Raw genomic sequence first — 18838 nt, forward strand, 5'->3', positions numbered from 1 at the left:
GTGTGTGTGTGTGAGTGTGTGTGTGTGTGTGTGTGTGTGTGTGTGTGTACAGTATATTGTGGATTTAAAACCTGAGAAGGCTGCTCCCAAACATTCTTGGATTTTGTCTAAAATGATTAAATGTGCCACTACTTAGAACAATATTTCTTCATCCTGTCAACTAAAATAAATAAAAATAATTATCTGTTAACATTTATTCATCCGGGGGTACAAATGTTTCATGCCAGGTTTAACATAATTGAACTCTCTGTTTCAATCAAATTTCAACAAACTGAGGAGTGAATTATATTTGAAATCGTTTGGCTTCAGAAGACTTATAATGAACAGGTTGTATAGGCCAAATATATATCTACATAGATGGCTCGTTAGCGGCTGTTTCTATGTGCCACTATACGTAAGCCGTCCGCCATATTGGAAGTCAAACCCTGCCCGGGAACATTTGAAATCAGTTGTGTGTTTAGACTCATGTGGTGCTACAGGTGAGGAGCACCACTGTCAATGCCAGTCTCCCAGTGACTACGTTTACATGGACAGCAGTAATCTAATTATTGACCTTATTCTGAATAAGACAATATTCTGATTAAGGTGTTTACATGAGTTGCTTTTAGAGTACTCCGTTCATGTTCTCGTTTTACATGTGATAGAACATAGATCGATTATGGCACGTCATTACGACCCTATGCCACGCTATGTTCTCCAACATTCAATCATAGCGTGACTTTGGCATGGCTGTTAATTTTATGGACTCAGAAAACCCGCTGTAAATCAGATTATGACTTTAATCAGATTAAGGTAATTAGAAAGCACTGTCTACATGGTAGCCTCTTAATCAGAGTATTGTCTTAATCAGATTAATACCAGAGTATTGTTGTCCATGGAAACGTAGTCATTGACTCTGATTAAGAGGCTACCATAGACAGCGATTTCTAATTACCTTAATCCGATTAAAGTCATAATCTAACTAAACATAAATCGGATTAAGACGTGGAGTATGCCTATTTTAGTCACATTATCGGAGAGCATTACAGACATGTGCATTACAGACATTACAGACACAATCTATCTATTAATGTCATGTCCGAGATTTCTCCGCATTTTGTGACAGGACACATAACGTTATGCACAACAGGGAAGTGCAGAGGGGAGGCTTTGTGGGTTCGAGGCGCTGCCCTTTTTGAAAATTAATCAAAAGTGCCCCTCTCAAAAATCAGTGATAATATTGTGGCCAATAAAACAGAATTGGAATTATAATTAATATAACAACGTGTACAAAACAGTAACAAATGGCGGAAAAGTCCCGTTTATCTTTTACGTATCTGTCAGTCTAAAATGTCGTTGCCATAACGCGTTGGTATGGGCGGTGTGTGTTTTGCTTGACTGTTTATTCTGAACAATGCGTCCCCTCTATTTTTTGTTGTTGTTGTTGTTGTAATTATTATGCTCATTGTAAAAGTAAAATACAATAAGTTTGTATCTGTAATCCCGAACCAGATGGGTCATTCAGTGCCTGTAGCTCGACGGCAGGAAAAACAATCCAAAGTCACGATTTTTAAACCTTTTTCATCATTAATCAAAGCTATTATTCTAAATGTACGCTGTCAATAAGGAGAAAAGAGGGGCAGTGTCTCTTAAAAAAAACAGAAAGAGACGATACATAATATTACAAAAATAAATTCACGTAAATGTATATAAAACATTATAAAAACGAGTGGTTTTATACTTCTTAATGTAAAGTAACACTGTCCAACAGCGACACCCATAATGACGCTCCATAATCAATCTATGTACTATAATGTAAAACGGGAACATGAACGGAGTACTCTAAAAGCAACTCATGTAAACACCTGAATCAGAATATTGTCTTATTCAGAATAAGGTCAATAATTAGATTACTGCTGTCCATGTAAACGTAGTCACTGTCTTAAACCAGATCCTAATTTGTGCTGCTATTGGTAGATTGCATTGGTCATTATGAAAACGATTCGGCTGCGTCCATGTTCATTAATTTGCTCGTCATTAGTAGATCACATACAGAACTTTCCACTCCCATTTTTAGGATTTGCAATCTCATGCTAATTTTCCCTGTTAGGTATATCTGGCCCTAAATGCTTTAAGTGTATAGAAAAGACAAACATTCATCTTCTGTTCCAAAAAAGAAAGTCAGTGATAGTTTTGAATGAGTAAAAGGTGAGGAATTTTTGGGTGAACTATTTCTTTTATGTACATCAATATCGCAACAATAATGCCAGCACAGGCTCACTGAAAAAAACTAGCTTGGGGAGACATTTCTGCAAAATTATATAACATTGCTTTCTTGTACATTTGAATGATGATATAAGCATCTAGTTTTATCTGAAACAGATGAACGTGAATCAGGCGTACTTTGTTGCATTGTGTAGTGAATTGTATGTATAGGTGTATTTTGGAGTCTTATTTTAAATGAGCCATGGTTGTAAAATGCTGTCTAGGGGGGCAGCGTACTACTTTAGGTTGTGGAACAGAGCTTGCGTTTGTGTTACTGTGCCCTTGTAGAGAGAGTTTTATGAGGTATCGTGACAGGTGGAGATTGTATCTTCACCAATGACACGTGAAGTACTGTCTGTAACTAGACCAACCATCCATACCCCCCTACAGTCCTTAATATGGGCCAGTGAAGCTGGGAGGGTCCAACACTGTGCCCTTGAGCCAGACATTTATTGAAACTGAAGGATTTAAATGGTCAATCTCCCCTTGCTATTTTCTGAAAGCGCCAATCTCTCTCGTTGACCTTCTTTCTCTCTCGTTTGAACTTCTCATTGATCCGGTGTCCTGTTCAAATTCATATGTATATTTCTGATGGAAACACAGATGTAAGTAGCATTGCATTTTAGACTGTGACTGACATTAATGGTCCAGGTACCCAGCGACACGCTGACTCTTCTCTCCCATGAGGCTTTGCCCCATTGTTCTTGACAGGGGGATTTTTTTTTTAGTTCACTTTTGTATAGTTACTGAAATTGATTCCTAATCTTTTTCATTTTAGATTTTGGACCCTGCGGGCACTGTTTATATATGTGGGTAAAAGGAGCTCATCCTATATCTGACATTTTTCCTCACACTATCATGTGTGTCTGACAGCCATATTCATTGTGGATTACATTACAGTTGTCTTTAGCCTTGGGATGGACTCTTTGATAATAGTTCTAATTATAGCGTTGTATTGACCTTGCAAACTCTTTTCTCTTATAGATAACACACACTGTAAAAAATTATTTAGAAAAAAATTTACCTGGTTGCCTTAAAATTTTGAGTTCATTGAAATTAAAATTGTGAGTTAATACAATGCACATTTTTTGTGATTCGACATCCTTTATTAAAATATTATTAAAAGATTTTGTAAGCATATTGGGTAATTGTGTGTGTTTTATTTCTGATGACACATTGAAACATGCCAAAATGGTGCTATTTTCATGATTTATCAAAAAAAATTATATGGTTCAGATACAATAATATTTTGAGTTTCTATTTATTAAACAAATTTCCTTCATTGTATCAACTCAAATTTTTAATTACAATAAACTCAAAATGTTAAGGCAACCAGGTTTCTTACTTTTTTAAGTTACACCAACAAATACCAACATTTTTTTTTTTTTTTTTTTACAGTGCATAGACTCATTATCATAAACGTTCCTGCTGGATCCTGCAGCAACATCGAGTCAGGGGTGAGGGGGAGAGGGGATTCACCGCTCTACAGTCATTTGAAAGTTATTGCAGTACCAGTTTTGGCCACAATTTTAAATACACTTCCCTTAAATTTAACTGAAACTGGGCTGGGATGTCTATTTCCCAGCATACTTATGACACTCAAAAGGGGACAGTAAATGCCAAAGTCAAGTGTTGTGTGTGTGTGTGTGTGTGTGTGTGTGTGTGTGTGTGTGTGTGTGTGTGTGTGTGTGTGTGTGTGTGTGTGTGTGTGTGTGTGTGTGTGTGTGTGTGTGTGTGTGTGTGTGTGTGTGTGTGTGTGTGTGTGTGTGTGTGTGTGTGTGTGTGTGTGTGTGTGTGTGTGCGCGTGCGTGTGCGTGTGTGTGTGTGTGTTTACGTTAAGTGGGAGATTTAGTAGTGTTTAATGTTTTTTTATGCTAGTTTAGACGAGTTTCTGTTGTGTTGTTTTTTTTTTTTTTTTTTTTTTTTTTTTGTAGGGTTACCATCATGGTGATGAGTGGAGCATGAGTTTAGTTTGAGAACAGATATATGTTAAATGAAGATGCCACTATTTTTGAAAATAGGACCATTTTCCAACCCCCCTAGAGTTAAACAGTTGAGGCTTACCATTTTCAAATCAATTTAGCCGATCTCCGGGTCTGGCGGTAGATTTCAAAAATAGTGGCATGTACCTTTAAATGCATTATATTGCTGTCCTTTTTCAGCAAGTGCTATGCTATGGTAATGCTACCTTAGCATTGTGTAACAAATTAGCAAGGTAAAATTTATTTAACTAGCTAGTTAAAGCTAGTCAAATTCCAGAGCACTTAAAATGTATAATTACAAAATAAAAATCTGCTAGTTCTGCTTACTTAAAATTTACATTGCTTAACTTAAAAAAAAAACGAGGCAACTGGTTTACAGTGTATAAAGTTTTAACTTGTAATAATTCTGATTCTATGAAGATAAGGAAGTTCACACCACATCTTAAAAAAAAATGGAGGAACAATATCATTGGAATCCTTTTCAACACAATTGTTTCATGCTGATGAACGATAAAAATTGATAGCCAATCAGAATCCACACAACTTTTTTATGGAATATTGCAGTATTATTATTATTATTATTATTATTATTATTATTATTATTATTATTATTATAATAAGTATTATTATTCACGTGTCCTCATAACCTGATCACCTTCCTCTTGCTAACTTGCAACTTCCTCTTGTTATCTTTATAGATTAGATTATAATTGTCCCAACTATACTCATATTACACAACAAGCATCACACTGCTGCCTCTGTCTTTCACCTGCTGTCTCACACCTGCTGTCTCTCACTTCTCCCAGTTCAGGCACCTCCACACAAGCTCTAAAATATTTGAGAAAGTTAACCAAAAAAAGTTTGAACTTCTCAGCTCTAATGTCAGCTGAAACCAGTTTCTGGAGTTTTAGGCTCCATGCTAAGTCAAGAGCGTAGTTAGCATCAGGACCCTGCTGTGTTGATGAAGCCAAGTGCACTGTAATCTGTCTCTCTAACAAGCAGGGACAGGCAGTCAGATTCCCCCATGAGACCGTGCTTCGCCATGGGCCTCGCTGCTCACACAGAGACCTGATCGGCCCTGATTACCCCTGGGAGTTTCACGCTCATAGGAAACGTTTCCCATGTTTATAAAAATAAGGAAGCAGTGGATGTAACTTAGCTGTCCTGAGTATCTGGGGAACGGAAGGTGTCCTCGCTAGCATAGTTGCCATTCTGTTTTGTTAGGGCCACTGTTATGACAACTGGTGGGAGCTATTTGTCTTTCTGTGGTCTGGTTGTGCATTTGATTTATATGCTTCAAATGGTGCTCAGTGATACATCCATGTGGCAAAAACTCATTTATCATAGGAAGCGAAGCAACATCTATGAAAATGGACACAAGCAGAGAGAAAGAAATGCTTTATTAACCTCAAACAAGTCAACAATACTGAGGGACTCTGTTTCATGAGCTATACTGTTTGTTTAGAATGATATTCTAGAGTGCTGCATACTACAAAGTATGCATCGTATACTACTTGTTAAAATTTTGCATTATGCAATGATAATCCTTTGAAACCTTCTTGCCATATATCTTTGCATATTTAATTTAGCAATTTATTTGCATTTTTAATTTAGCAGGTTTACTTTCTTAATCCTGTTTTTGTGCAAAGTGTCATAACTTTTGCTAATCTGATCAAATAAGTCAAGATGGTGATGTTATCAAATCATTGTATACTGGTTGTATACTGCACATTTCGGCAAATTTAGTACACTAAGATAATAATGCAAATGTGCTTGTACATATTTGGAATTAATTAGATTTTTTACCCCATTGACATATTTTACTTAACCCAATATTATCTATTATTTTGAACATATACATAGAATATAGGATTGTTTGAGAATTTGTTTAGATAATTGTACTGCAACAAGAGAAAAAATACTGATTAAGCAAATCATAAAGTTTCAAAATACATTTTGAGGTCTCTTATGCGCATTGCTTACCAAGGCTGCATTTATTTGATCACAAATTCAGTAAATTGTGAAATAATATTACAATTTAAAATGGATATTTTCTGTTTTTATACATTTTTAAATGTAGTTTATTCTCATGATGGTAGAGCTGGTTTTCAAGCAGTATCAAATGATCCTTCAGAAATCATTCTAATAATTTGATTATTAATAAACTATTATTATCAAAGTTTAGAAACTTTGGGGGGATAGTTCACCCAAAAATAAAAATGTTATTTTTTATCTGCTGACCCACAGGGCATCCAAAATGTAGGTGTGTTGTTTCTTCAGTAGAACACAAATGAAGATTTTTGAATCCAACCGTTGCTCAATAATGTTGCCCAATAATGTAGGTCAATGGGGTGTTTTCTATGACAGTCACTATGAGAGTAAAAACATATGAATATACGAATCCATATTAAACCCTGTGGCTCGTGGCGACACATTGATGTCTTAAGACACCAAACGATCGGTTTCTGCGAGAAAACGATCAGTATTTGTGTGTTGTTGTTTTTTTAAATAACACAAATACTGTTCATTTTCTCACAGAAACATTAAGCGCACAATTTACACACTCCTCAAGCCATCCTAGGTATATACTGTATGACATTTTTCTTTCAGATGAATACAATTTGAGTTATATTAAAAAAATACCCTGGCTCTTCCAAGCTTTATAATGGCAGCCCAAAAAAAGTGCATCCATCCATTATAAATGTAATCCACTTGGTTCTGGGAGGTTAATAAAAACCTTCTGAAGTGAATCGATGGGTTTGTGTTAGTAAAATATCCATATTTAAAACATTATAAAGTAAAATATCTAGCTTCTGGCACACCACCAAATGCACTTTTTTGAGCTTAAAATTTTGCTCAACTTAAAATTACTGCCATTGATAAAGCTTAGAATAGCCAGGACTTTAAAAAAAATATAACTCTGGTTGTATTGGTCTGAGAGAAGAATGTCATATACACCTAGGATGGCTTCAGGGTGAGTAAATCATGGGGTAATTTTCATTTTGGGGTGAACTATCCCTTTAAAAAAGCTAATCTTATCCAAGCTATGCCTTTAAATTAACCATGTAATGATGGCAAAATAAATCTTAAAAACCTACTGATAAAAAATAAATAAAAAAATTGTCCATCATAGCTGATATTTTGCTCAATATATTGTGCATCCTTAATACTGTGCATTCATGATGCAAACTGCAGAAATAGTATGGTAGTATTCTGGCCTAAACATGAATTTCTGAAACCTGAAAGTTATGTTTCCCCTCAACACATATTAGCAAGGTATGTTTTGACACACTTCGATCTTCGCTATCGCTTAGAGGCACGTGAACACACAGACCTTTGTCAGCAGAGTTGTTGCCCTCACAGTTGTTGGCTGTCATGTCTGGGTTAATTAGAGAAGAAAAAGCCATTGGAGTGGATCCCCACATGACCCAAGGTGAGCGGAGGTACGCCGGCTTCCAGCACAGTCCCCATTGATCAAACTGAGCCGTGTGATTGAATTAGATGTGCCGCTAGCAGCCCCGGCTTGCCAGGACCAGTACCGCAACAGAATTATTCACATTCCCTCCAGGGCAAAGCACAGTGGAGTAGGGGAGGAGACGAAAAAGAATAAGAAAAGAGAGTGCCAGCATTCTGGAGGGAAAGACAGAGAGCGGAAAGAGGAAACCATCCGTTTTTCCAGTTGACATGCCTATTTGTATGACATTAGCATTGCTCTTAATGGGTTTGTGTATGCAGAAGTATAAATATATCACTGGGGACGTTATAATGTCCAACTGTATTGATTTAAAGGGTGCTGGAACACTATCCATCCAGAGCACATCGCAGCTGTGCTGTATGCATTTCAGATCGGTTTGATTGGCTAAGATTTGTTTGTAAGACAGTGATCTGTGTGAGCTTGTTTGTTAGCCATATGGTAACGAAAAATAAATCAATTTCAGGGTTGTAATGTCTCCATCACTTTCTTTCTCTTTGAGTCTTTTTTTCTTTTGTGTGGTGGAGACTGATATCTTTTAGAAGATGTGCACACTCTCCTGTGTTTGAGCCGGATGGATCGATCTACATACATATTTAATTTATTTATTTTTTCCCTCACCAGCAGTTTTGACTTCACTTGTCTTCAAATGTATAAGTTTTGATGAGCACACCTCCAGCCCATGAATTGTTCATGCAGCAGCTTTCTCTGGTAGATTCCCAAGCTCTGGATCTATCTATCTGTCTGTCTGTCTGTCTATCTATTGGTATGTCTCTATCTATCTATCTGTCTGTCTGTCTGTCTGTCTGTCTGTCTGTCTGTCTGTCTGTCTGTCTGTCTGTCTGTCTGTCTCTATCTATCTATCTATCTATCTATCTATCTATCTATCTATCTATCTATCTATCTATCTATCTATCTATCTATCTATCTATCTGTCTGTCTGTCTGTCTGTCTGTCTGTCTGTCTATCTATCTATCTATCTATTTGTCTGTCTGTCTCTATCTATCTATCTATCTATCTATCTATCTATCTATCTATCTATCTATCTATCTATCTATCTATCTATCTATCTATCTATCTATCTGTCTGTCTGTCTGTCTGTCTAGCTGTATGTATGTCTCCATCCATCCATCCATCATCTATCTATCTATCTATCTATCTATCTATCTATCTATCTATCTATCTATCTATCTATCTATCTATCTATCTATCTATCTATCTATCTATCTGTCTGTCTGTCTGTCTGTCTGTCTGTCTGTCTGTCTGTCTGTCTGTCTGTCTATCTATCTATCTATCTATCTATCTATCTATCTATCTATCTATCTATCTATCTATCTATCTATCTATCTATCTATCTGTCTATCTGTCTGTCTGTCTGTCTGTTTTTCTGTCTGTCTGCCCGTCCGTCCGTCCGTTGGCTTGAATGTTTTCATGAAGAACCTTTAACATCCATAGAACTTTTTCACTGCGCAGAATTGTTTTAAGAACTGTTAACCAACTATCTTATCGTTCTGTCTAGTGTTCTTTGTATATATCTGTCTGTTGTTCTTTGTATCATTCTCGTTTGAATTTATTTTATTTTATTTTATTCTATCATCCCATCCTTCTTTCTCTTGTTCTAAGATTCTTTCCCAACCCCTATTTATCTGTTCTTCTAATGTTCTATCCATCATTCTATCTGTCTATTAACATTGTCTATTATTTGTTCCTTTTATTCTGTTCTGTCTTTCTCTTTCCTTTCGGCGCAGAGATGAGAGTGTCAGGTTGAAGAGGATCAATTGAAGGCTTGTCAGGGTTGAGTGCAGAGCTGTTCACTGTGGACTGGGAGTGCTGTAACCGTGGCCTCAGTTCTCCTAATCAATGCAATAATCACTTCTACCTCTCTCACAGGCCCTGAAGCGCTGCTCGCTGTTTGCTGAGCATTCCTTTCATCTGCTGTCAATCCACAAAGTGCTCGGAGGGGAAAGAAAGTGTAGGGGGGAGATTGCGGTTTGTTTTTATGAACGAGAAAGAATGAATGTTTGGGAACAATTAGAGGAGTTTCTGTTCTCTGAGTGGAAGATGGAGAACCATTAAGTGTTTGTTATTGTGTGGCACCACTGTTATCAGTGCTCTTGTACAGATGACCCAACCCACTTAATTACCTCATTAATGTTTCATCCCCATTAATGATGTTTGGAGATGGTCTCCAGAGTAAACTAATGTAAAAGACAAATGAAGGAGAAGAAGAGTGGGGTGTAACATTGAGATCAGATGCAGAGGACACATTTTCTCTTTTTTAACTGAACATTTTAATGGGGATTTCCATCTATGAAAAGTTATGAAAGTATTTAATATAGAAAGAAAAACTTTCAGGATACCTACGTATAGGCTTTTCCAGCTTCCACATTTTTTAGTTTGCACCAACTGTAGTGGCTCTGTATAAGGGAAACAGGACTATTTAGCTCAATTTAATAAAATCATAGGTAATTTTATAAGAGTCTATTTTACGACCGAGCAAATGACTCGTCCAGCCTTCTTTTGAATGGGTCGTAACTATTCACTCTGCACCGGATATTAATATCCACACAATAGTGAAACACTATTTAACAGCTAGGTAACTTAGATCAGGAGTTTGACATTAAATTCATAAGTACATAAAAACACAAGTACACTTTTATTTAAATATAAACTTTATTGATTACTCTAACATGTAAAATTAATATTTGCACCAGTTTAGTTTAGAATCTGGAGGTTACTTGCGTTTGTGTCTCGTGTCTTTGCTTGAGGATTCCCTTTTCGGTCTGCAGTGGGTTTCCCAGGTTCGGTGATTCACTAACGATCTTGCCTGTTTTTGATTAATGTCTTGGAAAGCCAATCACGTGGCGTGTTGGCGGCTAGATGGAAAGCCTCTTGGTTGTTTTGGAGTTAAAGCAAGCTCGTTGTAGATTCATCGAGAGAAACTTTGTGTCAAAACTTAACTTAGAACACGAGACTCAACGTAAAGAAAATAAACTTAAATGGTTAGTTCACCCAAAAATGAAATTCTGTCCTGAATTACTTACCCTTATGTCGTTCGACACCCGTAAGACCTCCATTCATCTTCGGAACAAAAATTAAGATATTTTTGTTGAAATCCGATGGCTCAGAAAGGCTTTCATTGACACCAATGTCATTTCCTCTCTCAAGACCCATAAAAGGCACTAAACGTCGTTACAAAGCTCATCTCACTACAGTGATTCTACAATAATTTTATGAAGAGACGAGAATAGTTTTTGCGCGCAAAAAAACGAAATAAAGATGTTCAAAACTTTGTTCTGAGATTAAAACTCAGATTTGTTTACCCACCAAGAAAGGTACACTTTCAACCATTCATTCAATACTTAAAATCTCGTAAAATAGCCACGTGTATTGGTTAAAGGACATGATTAAAGGACATGATGAAGACTGTTTGAATGCAGGTTCGACAATCAACGATTTTGTGATTTGATGCGGTTTGTGCATGACAACAGTTTCTGTGAGAGTTTATCTAAAGGTCCTTGAAACTGCAGAGATCTGGTTTGTTTCTTTATCTTTTGATCAAAGTCTGTTGGTATATTTGGTGTTGCTCAGAGTTACCAAAGTTTGCAAGGCAATAAAGTTAGCTGGTGTCTTCTCCAGACTGACTGGAGCCTATATCTTTCTGATGATGGACAGTTTTTGGGGATTTTGGGGGTTGGAAATGTTGCTTCGTTATTTTTGTGTGGAATTATGGTTGAACGAATCATCTGGAAGATTGTGTCTGGTGTGTCCACAATTCCTACACGTGAATAAAATACTTTAGGACTATGCCAACTTTCACTGCAAAAAAATGTGTCATACTTAGTATTTTTGTCTTGTTTCTAGTCCAAGCATCTAAAAATTCTTAAAACAAGAAGTATTTATGAGACAAACAAGAGTAATTGTCTTGTTTTGGGGGGAAAAAACTCAAAATTAAGAGAGTTAAAATAAATAACCTGCCAGTGGGGTAAGTAAAATAATTTTAAAACAAGTTTATTTTACTTATCCCACTGGCAGATTATTTTGCTTATTTTAAGCAAAAACTTCTTCATTCTTTCAATAATCAAGATGAAAAAATCTTCATTTTGAGTAATTTTTCCCCAAAACAAGACTAATTTCAAATTTTGCAAAAGAAGAGTTTAGCACTGTAATATCCTATATCTAGATCAATGATCATATTTCACACTGATTTCAGCAAACATTGCACTTCCTGTCAGCAAATGTTTCTTTATCCTCATCCACAATCTTTCTGTGACACCAAAACAATGCACCAAAAAAAGAACGTAATCTTCATCAATGTAATTTCTAGATGGGTGGATTTGTAACATCAAGTAGACAAGATGGAAAAATGTACCATTATATTACTGTAGATGCTTCTGCTGCCCCAAGTTGTGTAAAACACTAATTTCTCTTATCGGGACGACCAGAAGCCAAAATTCTCATCCCTATCATCTGTGACTGTGGCTGATGTATAGTGCTCTTCTTTAGACCTCTCTCTCTCTCTCTCTCTCTCTCTCTCTCTCTCTCTCTCTCTCTCTCTCTCTCTCTCTCTCTCTCTCTCTCTCTCTCTCTCTCTCTCTCTCTCTCTGTACTCTCGAATGAAATGAATAAACAATTTAGAATAAATACCGCTGAGAACGCAGCGTCTCTCCTTGTCTGAGAACACTTTAGCTGATTCCTGGAAGTTTTCAAAGCTTAACTTTTAACTGCGTTTCGAAAAGGAAGGAGGATTGACATTTACAAAATATGTTCTTTGGCTGTCCCCCAAGCTTCTTGCAGGTGGTTCGGTCCTTCTCTGACTAATAAAGAGCAGGTTACGTCCCAGGATGCACTGTCCCTCCAGTCGCTTAACTTAACACAATCAAGTTGACATTTGTGGAATGTAAATTCTTCTGCATAAAATGCTTAAGTTGATCTGTTTTTAGGTTTTATGAGCTGTTATAAACCAGAAGTTAGACTATTGGATTCTACATGTTACCTTCACAATTTTATATAAATGAACTAACTGCATCCTCAGATTCTATTAAAGGGATATTTTACTGAAAAATGAAAATTACCTCATGATTTATTCACCCTCAAGCTATCCTAGGTGTATATGACATTCTTATTTTATGCATTTTAAGTTATATTAAAAATGTCCTGGATAATACAAGCATTATAATAACAGTAAATGGGAGTCCAACATCTGAAGCCTAAAAAAGTGCACCTGCCATTATAAAAGTAATCGACACAGCTCCGGGGGGTTATTAAAGGTTTTCTGAAGAAAATTGATGGTCATTTAAAACTTTATAAACTAAAATCTGTAAAGCTTCCACCTGACCACCTTACTACCTGTAACTATTCCTTTAAGTATAGCTGAAATTTGCACCCCATTAGACCCAAATGCACAAGAATTCAGAGGCTTGTGTGTGAGATGTGCAGATGTACGACTTTATCAAGTGGGAGGACAGGACATTGTACGATACATTAGTCTGATGTATTGGTGACGCTTTTAAAAGGTTTCGAATTAGGGTAATTTATCAGAACTTTATAGCTGAGTGGAAAATCTTCCCTACTGCTGAGACTTTATATATTTCTGAATGCTGTACTAAAATATTATCTCTCTCTCTGTCTCTCTACCTCTTTTTCAGCATAAAGATGGTGCTTCTGTGGACTGCTGGTGACATCTTTAAGACCTTGTATTTTGTGATCAATGAAAGCCCCACCCAGTTTTTGGTCTGTGGTGCGGTCCAGATCTTAATTGACATTGCCATTCTGCTCCAGGTTGGCTTCTATGGCCAGGACACCAGAATCAAACTGGGCTGAACTCACTACAATAATGATGGTCATCAACACCCCTAAACAAGGACGTACTACATGCTGTAAACCTACAAAACCTATGTGCTTTTACAATTATTATTATTTTATTTTTTTGTAAAAATACACAGTGGGGTTCAAAACTCTGAGACAATAGTGAAAATGTTTCTATTTTTTTATTTAATATAACTTTAATAGTGATATTTTATCATTTTAACTTGCATATTTGCTTTAGCATGACAATTAAAGCGGAAGATTCCAGTAACACTTCACAATAAGGTTCCATTAGTTAGCTACATTAGTTTACATGAACTAATAATGACCTACAACTGTTTCCACTCCACTATTTTTAGATGCATTTTGTCCGTAGAAATGCGTTATTCAGCTCTGTAATTTGATGCGATTGGTGGGCAGACCCGACTAATTGATATAATGAGAATCGCTGTCAGTGATTTTCATTATGGTTTTCATCGACTAGTTGTTGCAGCCCTTTCAGGAACTCACTACACCTTCAAATTAGTCCAAATGAGGTGCGTAGATAGAAGATTCCAAATAGTGAAACACTCCAAGAGAGTCCAAACACTCTCCCAAAGAGGTCCTCAAAAACTGAGAAAAGGGCAAATGTTTCAGTCACATCTGACCTTTGTCAATGCCAAGCAACCATTAGTTAATGCACTTTGAATTAACATATACAAATAATGAAAAGCTGTATTTTTATTAACTAACGTTAAGCGAGATGAACAAATACAGTAACAAATGTATTGCTCATGGTTAGTTCATGTTAGTTAATACATTAACTAATGTTAAATTAAACATTGTAAAGTGTTATGAAGATTTCAATTTAAAAAGTGTTAATAATTTATTAGGGGAGGCAAAGAAATTCTGACCTTTTGTATAAAGTTTACATGCTCCATGTCACAAATTAGTGGCCTAGAAATATATATTTTAAAAAAAAGTTTTGTCCTTATGTGTTAATTTTAATAAAAACCCTAAACATTGTTTTTATTTCTAGCTTTAATTTTGATTTTGGATCAGATTTTCATTTTTGCCCCAGTCTTTTAAACCCCACTGCAATTTATTTTTATACATACAGTGTATTATATTTATCCTGAGTTCAGGGTTCTCTCTCTCTCTCTCTCTCACAAGTTTGTTCAAAGAAGAGTGAACAGGCCTTATATATTCCTGCTGGACATCTTATAATTAAAAAAAAAAAAAAAAAACATTTAACTAATCCAATCTACACATTTACTACAACCCGATAAAAGAATGACCTTTCACTTTGTTATTTTTATAGTATTTATCTTTTTGCTAGCTTTTGTGAGAGCCAATATGCTCTTAGTGCAATGGAAGTGCTTGGAAATGCATGTGCCAAATGCATCTGCCACAAACTGCTAGCTCATTTGTCAACCATTTGTGGTCCTTTTTCATTTTAGAGCACTTAAATGATTGTTACTTGCATAGTTGCACACGAAAATCCATATTTTAAGCAGCAGATTAATGTTAGACTTTTAAACCTAAGCCTTTGAGTCAAAACTAGTTGCTGATGAATGATTTTATTACCAAACTTGAATTACCTAACTATATCAATGGAACAGCATGAGCGTATGCCATAAATATATAATGGACAACTGATTTATCACATAGGACTGCTTGGCAAACAAAAAAAACTGATGCGTTTGTTCTGTTTCATTCAATCACAGATCAATAGTCCCTTTTCAGTAAAGTTATTTTGCTTAAGAATCACTTTTTCAAAATCAAAAGATTTTGACTGAGAAAGTAGAATGATAATGTGTAATGGGCCAATGAAACCAGACGCAGTTCACCGTAAACACAGCCAATAATGAACCATTTTTGAGTTATCTTGGGTTGATAGCCTGCTATGTCCTGTAAAGGGGACAATGATTGCCCTTTCCACTTGACCACAACCAGTCATATATCGTCCATGTTTTTCCATGCACGTCACGCCAAGGCAAAGAGCAGTCTGCCCGCAAATATTGACATTTGGACTGTTTTTATGTGGAAGTTGATGGAACTGGTGAAAAAAATGCACTGACCCCAATTCTGCTGCTGAAGTTGATCAGCTATGAGGAGTCTTCATCATAAAATAGTTCCACTCTATTACGTTACCGTTCGCATCAGCACTGAGTTATGTCTATTTATCACTGCAAAGAAAAGGTCACTATAACTTTAAATCCTGTTATAGCGCCTGGCTGCTCAGGGAGGACTACAGATGTGGCCTTAAAAAGCACTTTTAAATTCCATCTCCATCTCTTTCTACCTCCCTGCCCATGTTTCACTTTAGAGATTTCGACACTGCGGGAGACTGATTAAGCCTGGTGGCTCCTTTGGCATTAGTTGAACGTCAAAGTTTAGCCGTCGGTTATTACAGATGGTCACAAAGCCACAGACTCTCAGCTGTTTCCTCCCTGCATGGGCAGGTTTATTAGCTTTAGTTCTCATTGTGGTGAGACTTTGTTTGAGGTAAATCTTTGTTCTGTTGTGCTGTTATGACCTTGTCAACATATCTGACCCCAGCAAAGGCCAAAACCACTGACGCATTCTTTGACAAGAAAATACGGATGCATTGCATTGTTACAATTCTATGCAGTATGACATTGGAAGTTTGCTTTTAGAATGTACTTTTGAACAAGGTGACCTCTTGGATAATGTACACTACCATTCAAAGGTATTATTTTCTAACCCCCATCCTTCCTTCTGGTTTTTTTTTTGACCCGAAGCTCATTTTAAAGGTGCCCTAGAATGATTTGAAACAATATGTTAAATTGTTCTCTGATATCTACATAGAGAGTACGTGGCTTATTTAAGGGCAAAAATTGTCCAGATACAGTTTTACAGGTCAATTTACCATCCTAGAAATTGTCCCTAGGATGTAATGCTCTGTTTTTGCCTTATTTGGAAGATTTATGAATATTAATGTTGAGCTCTGCTCTGATTGGCTTATTTCAGCATATGGTTGCCAGATTGCAAATGTTTAGGTAAAACACCGGATAGTATATTTGTTCTTTTCACAGAAAAGCTCTGGGGATTTAAATATACTTGAAATCTGGCAACCGCATGCACGAACGCTCTTCTTTCCCCCTGATAAAACCAGTATACTATCCGGTGTTTTGTTTATACATGGTACTTGGAGTTTCCTATTGTTACTGTACTGGCATCTTGCGTTATCTATAAACTTTCAATTTAATCAGAAATTGTTTAAACAGTCAATAAGTGGATAAATCACTACTTACTGCTTGCAGGAATATAGTTGTAATTGCCACTTTCTTCAGTTTAAGATGCTGAACGAAGCTTGCTTGAAATGGGCCATGCAACCAAAAGATTTTGAATTCAATTGTTGTGGTATTCGATTATGATAAACATCAACCATGACTGTTGACATTTTTTTTGTCTGTGGGAAGGGTATGAAAAGTCCTCACGTCCCCTGCACAGCCTGGAACATGACATTTATTTCCATGATCTGCCGTTTTTGCTATCATCGCGTAACGCTTGTTTACCTGCAGTCCCGATGATTCGGCTCCGTCAGTTCTACCTGACAATGAACATTTTCGGACAGATGCAAATATTGGGGGCGTACATATTAAGGATCCCAGCGATTGCATCACAGTTGGCGTTATGTTGAGAATCACTTATTATTCCGTGGTGTTTTTCATGCATAAGATTTACATAAGAAGTAGGAGGCAACAGTGTTTGAGGCTCACAGTATGTGATGTCCATGTACTGAACTCTTATTATTTCACCATGGCAAGGTTAATTCAATTTTTCTTTCTAGGGCACTTAAAAAAAAAATGACCCTAGGAATAGGACTTTCGTACTTTAGGAATACGGAATAAATTAGGACCCCCATAGGAATCAATGGAATGCAAGGAATGCTTCAGTCTACAAAGAAAAACCTCAAAATTCTAACTAAAAATGCTGAAACTTTACCAAAAAATGTATTTATAATGTGTGTATCTGAATGCAACTTGACTTACTTTAGGACCCAGCGGAACAGTTCATTTGCTCTAAGTAGAGCTGTAAGGCTATCTAGTCATGAAATAGCATGTTATTTATTTATTTTTTTCACAAGAGGTCATCAAAGACACCCAATGTAAGATATTTTGAGCTAAATTAAAAGGGTTATGCATGAAAAGTTATTTTGAATTTAAGTTGAAAGAATGTGTTTAAATTATTATTTCTTAATTAAGTCATTTTAAGGTCAATAAAAAAATCTTCAAAAGAAATTGCATTAAAAAAATAGAAAAAAATATTATTTACAAGATTATATAAAAAAAAATGAAATGGGCTTTCTGGACAAACAAAAAGTATAAGCTTAGGTCATTTTAAGTCATTTTGACCCGCATTACATTGAGAAAAGTGACAGTAAAGGCATTTGTATTTACAAAAGATTTTATATAAATACTGTTCTTTTTTAATTTTTGTTCATCAAAGAATCTTGAAAAAAAAAATTTTGGGGGAAATGCCATTTTCCACAAAAATAGTAATGGCTGGTAATAAGATGATATTATATTCTTGAGCAAAATCAAATCAGCAAATCACATGAATAAATAGAATTTTAAAATGTATTAACATAGAAAAGTTATTTTAAATTGTAATAATGCTTCACATTACTTATCTTACCGACCCCGAACTTTGAACGGTAGTGTACACCATTTCGTCCAAAGTGTCCTGTCTCAAACCAATACACTCCTCATGAGAAAACTTGATCAGATGTTGTGTGCTTTGTACTGTATATGTATTTCTCAATTTTGAGCACTGATTTTGGTATCCTGGACATTTCAGTTATCTTAGAAACTTGAGATTTGTAGGATCTTTTTCTCAGAAGAAGCATCCAAAAAGCAGTAGTCTTCATTTGATCTGCATGTCTTCTTGTTGCTGTCTTGGAGAAAACTGTGATATGAGAGATTTTCTTTGCTCTTTCTTTCTTTTGGGCCAACTCGTTCAACCATTCTGAACTTCTTAAAACTTTGCTGTAGCCCAAAAAAAAAAAAAGAGTTGTTACACCCAAAGACATTCTTGTTTTTGTTTTTTATTAATCACATCAATTTTGTTTCTAATGTGTGTGTTATTTTTCCAGTTTTCGTTGTTTTGTTAGTTGCACATGACTGGTACAGTAAATTGCTTTGTAATTCTCTCATCATCAGCGAGGAAATCACACCAATGAGCAAGAAAACGGTCTATTATGTGTTTAATGTTGTGTGATAATGACAGCTTAATGTTGCCTTAATGGTCTGAATGTTTTTGTCATTCATGTCAAAAAGGTGCCTTAAAAAGTGACATGACAAACAATCTTTAACCTGTCATTATG

The 18838-nt window shown here is 36.0% G+C and overlaps 1 protein-coding gene across 2 annotated transcripts in view; it reads left to right on the forward strand.

Moving 5' to 3' along the window:
* Positions 1-18236, forward strand: part of si:dkey-246g23.2 (solute carrier family 66 member 2) — a 69478-nt gene extending 51242 nt beyond the window's left edge. For both annotated transcript variants that reach the window (XM_067420257.1, XM_067420258.1), the window contains exon 5: positions 13347-18236. In XM_067420257.1, coding sequence (XP_067276358.1) covers positions 13347-13521 — 175 coding nt within the window. In that variant the 3' untranslated portion in view covers positions 13522-18236. The remainder of the gene's footprint in view (positions 1-13346) is intronic.
* Positions 18237-18838: the final 602 nt, after the last annotated feature.

Source organism: Pseudorasbora parva, chromosome 16 (genome assembly GCF_024679245.1).
Source record: "Pseudorasbora parva isolate DD20220531a chromosome 16, ASM2467924v1, whole genome shotgun sequence".
NCBI classification, from domain to species: domain Eukaryota; kingdom Metazoa; phylum Chordata; class Actinopteri; order Cypriniformes; family Gobionidae; genus Pseudorasbora; species Pseudorasbora parva.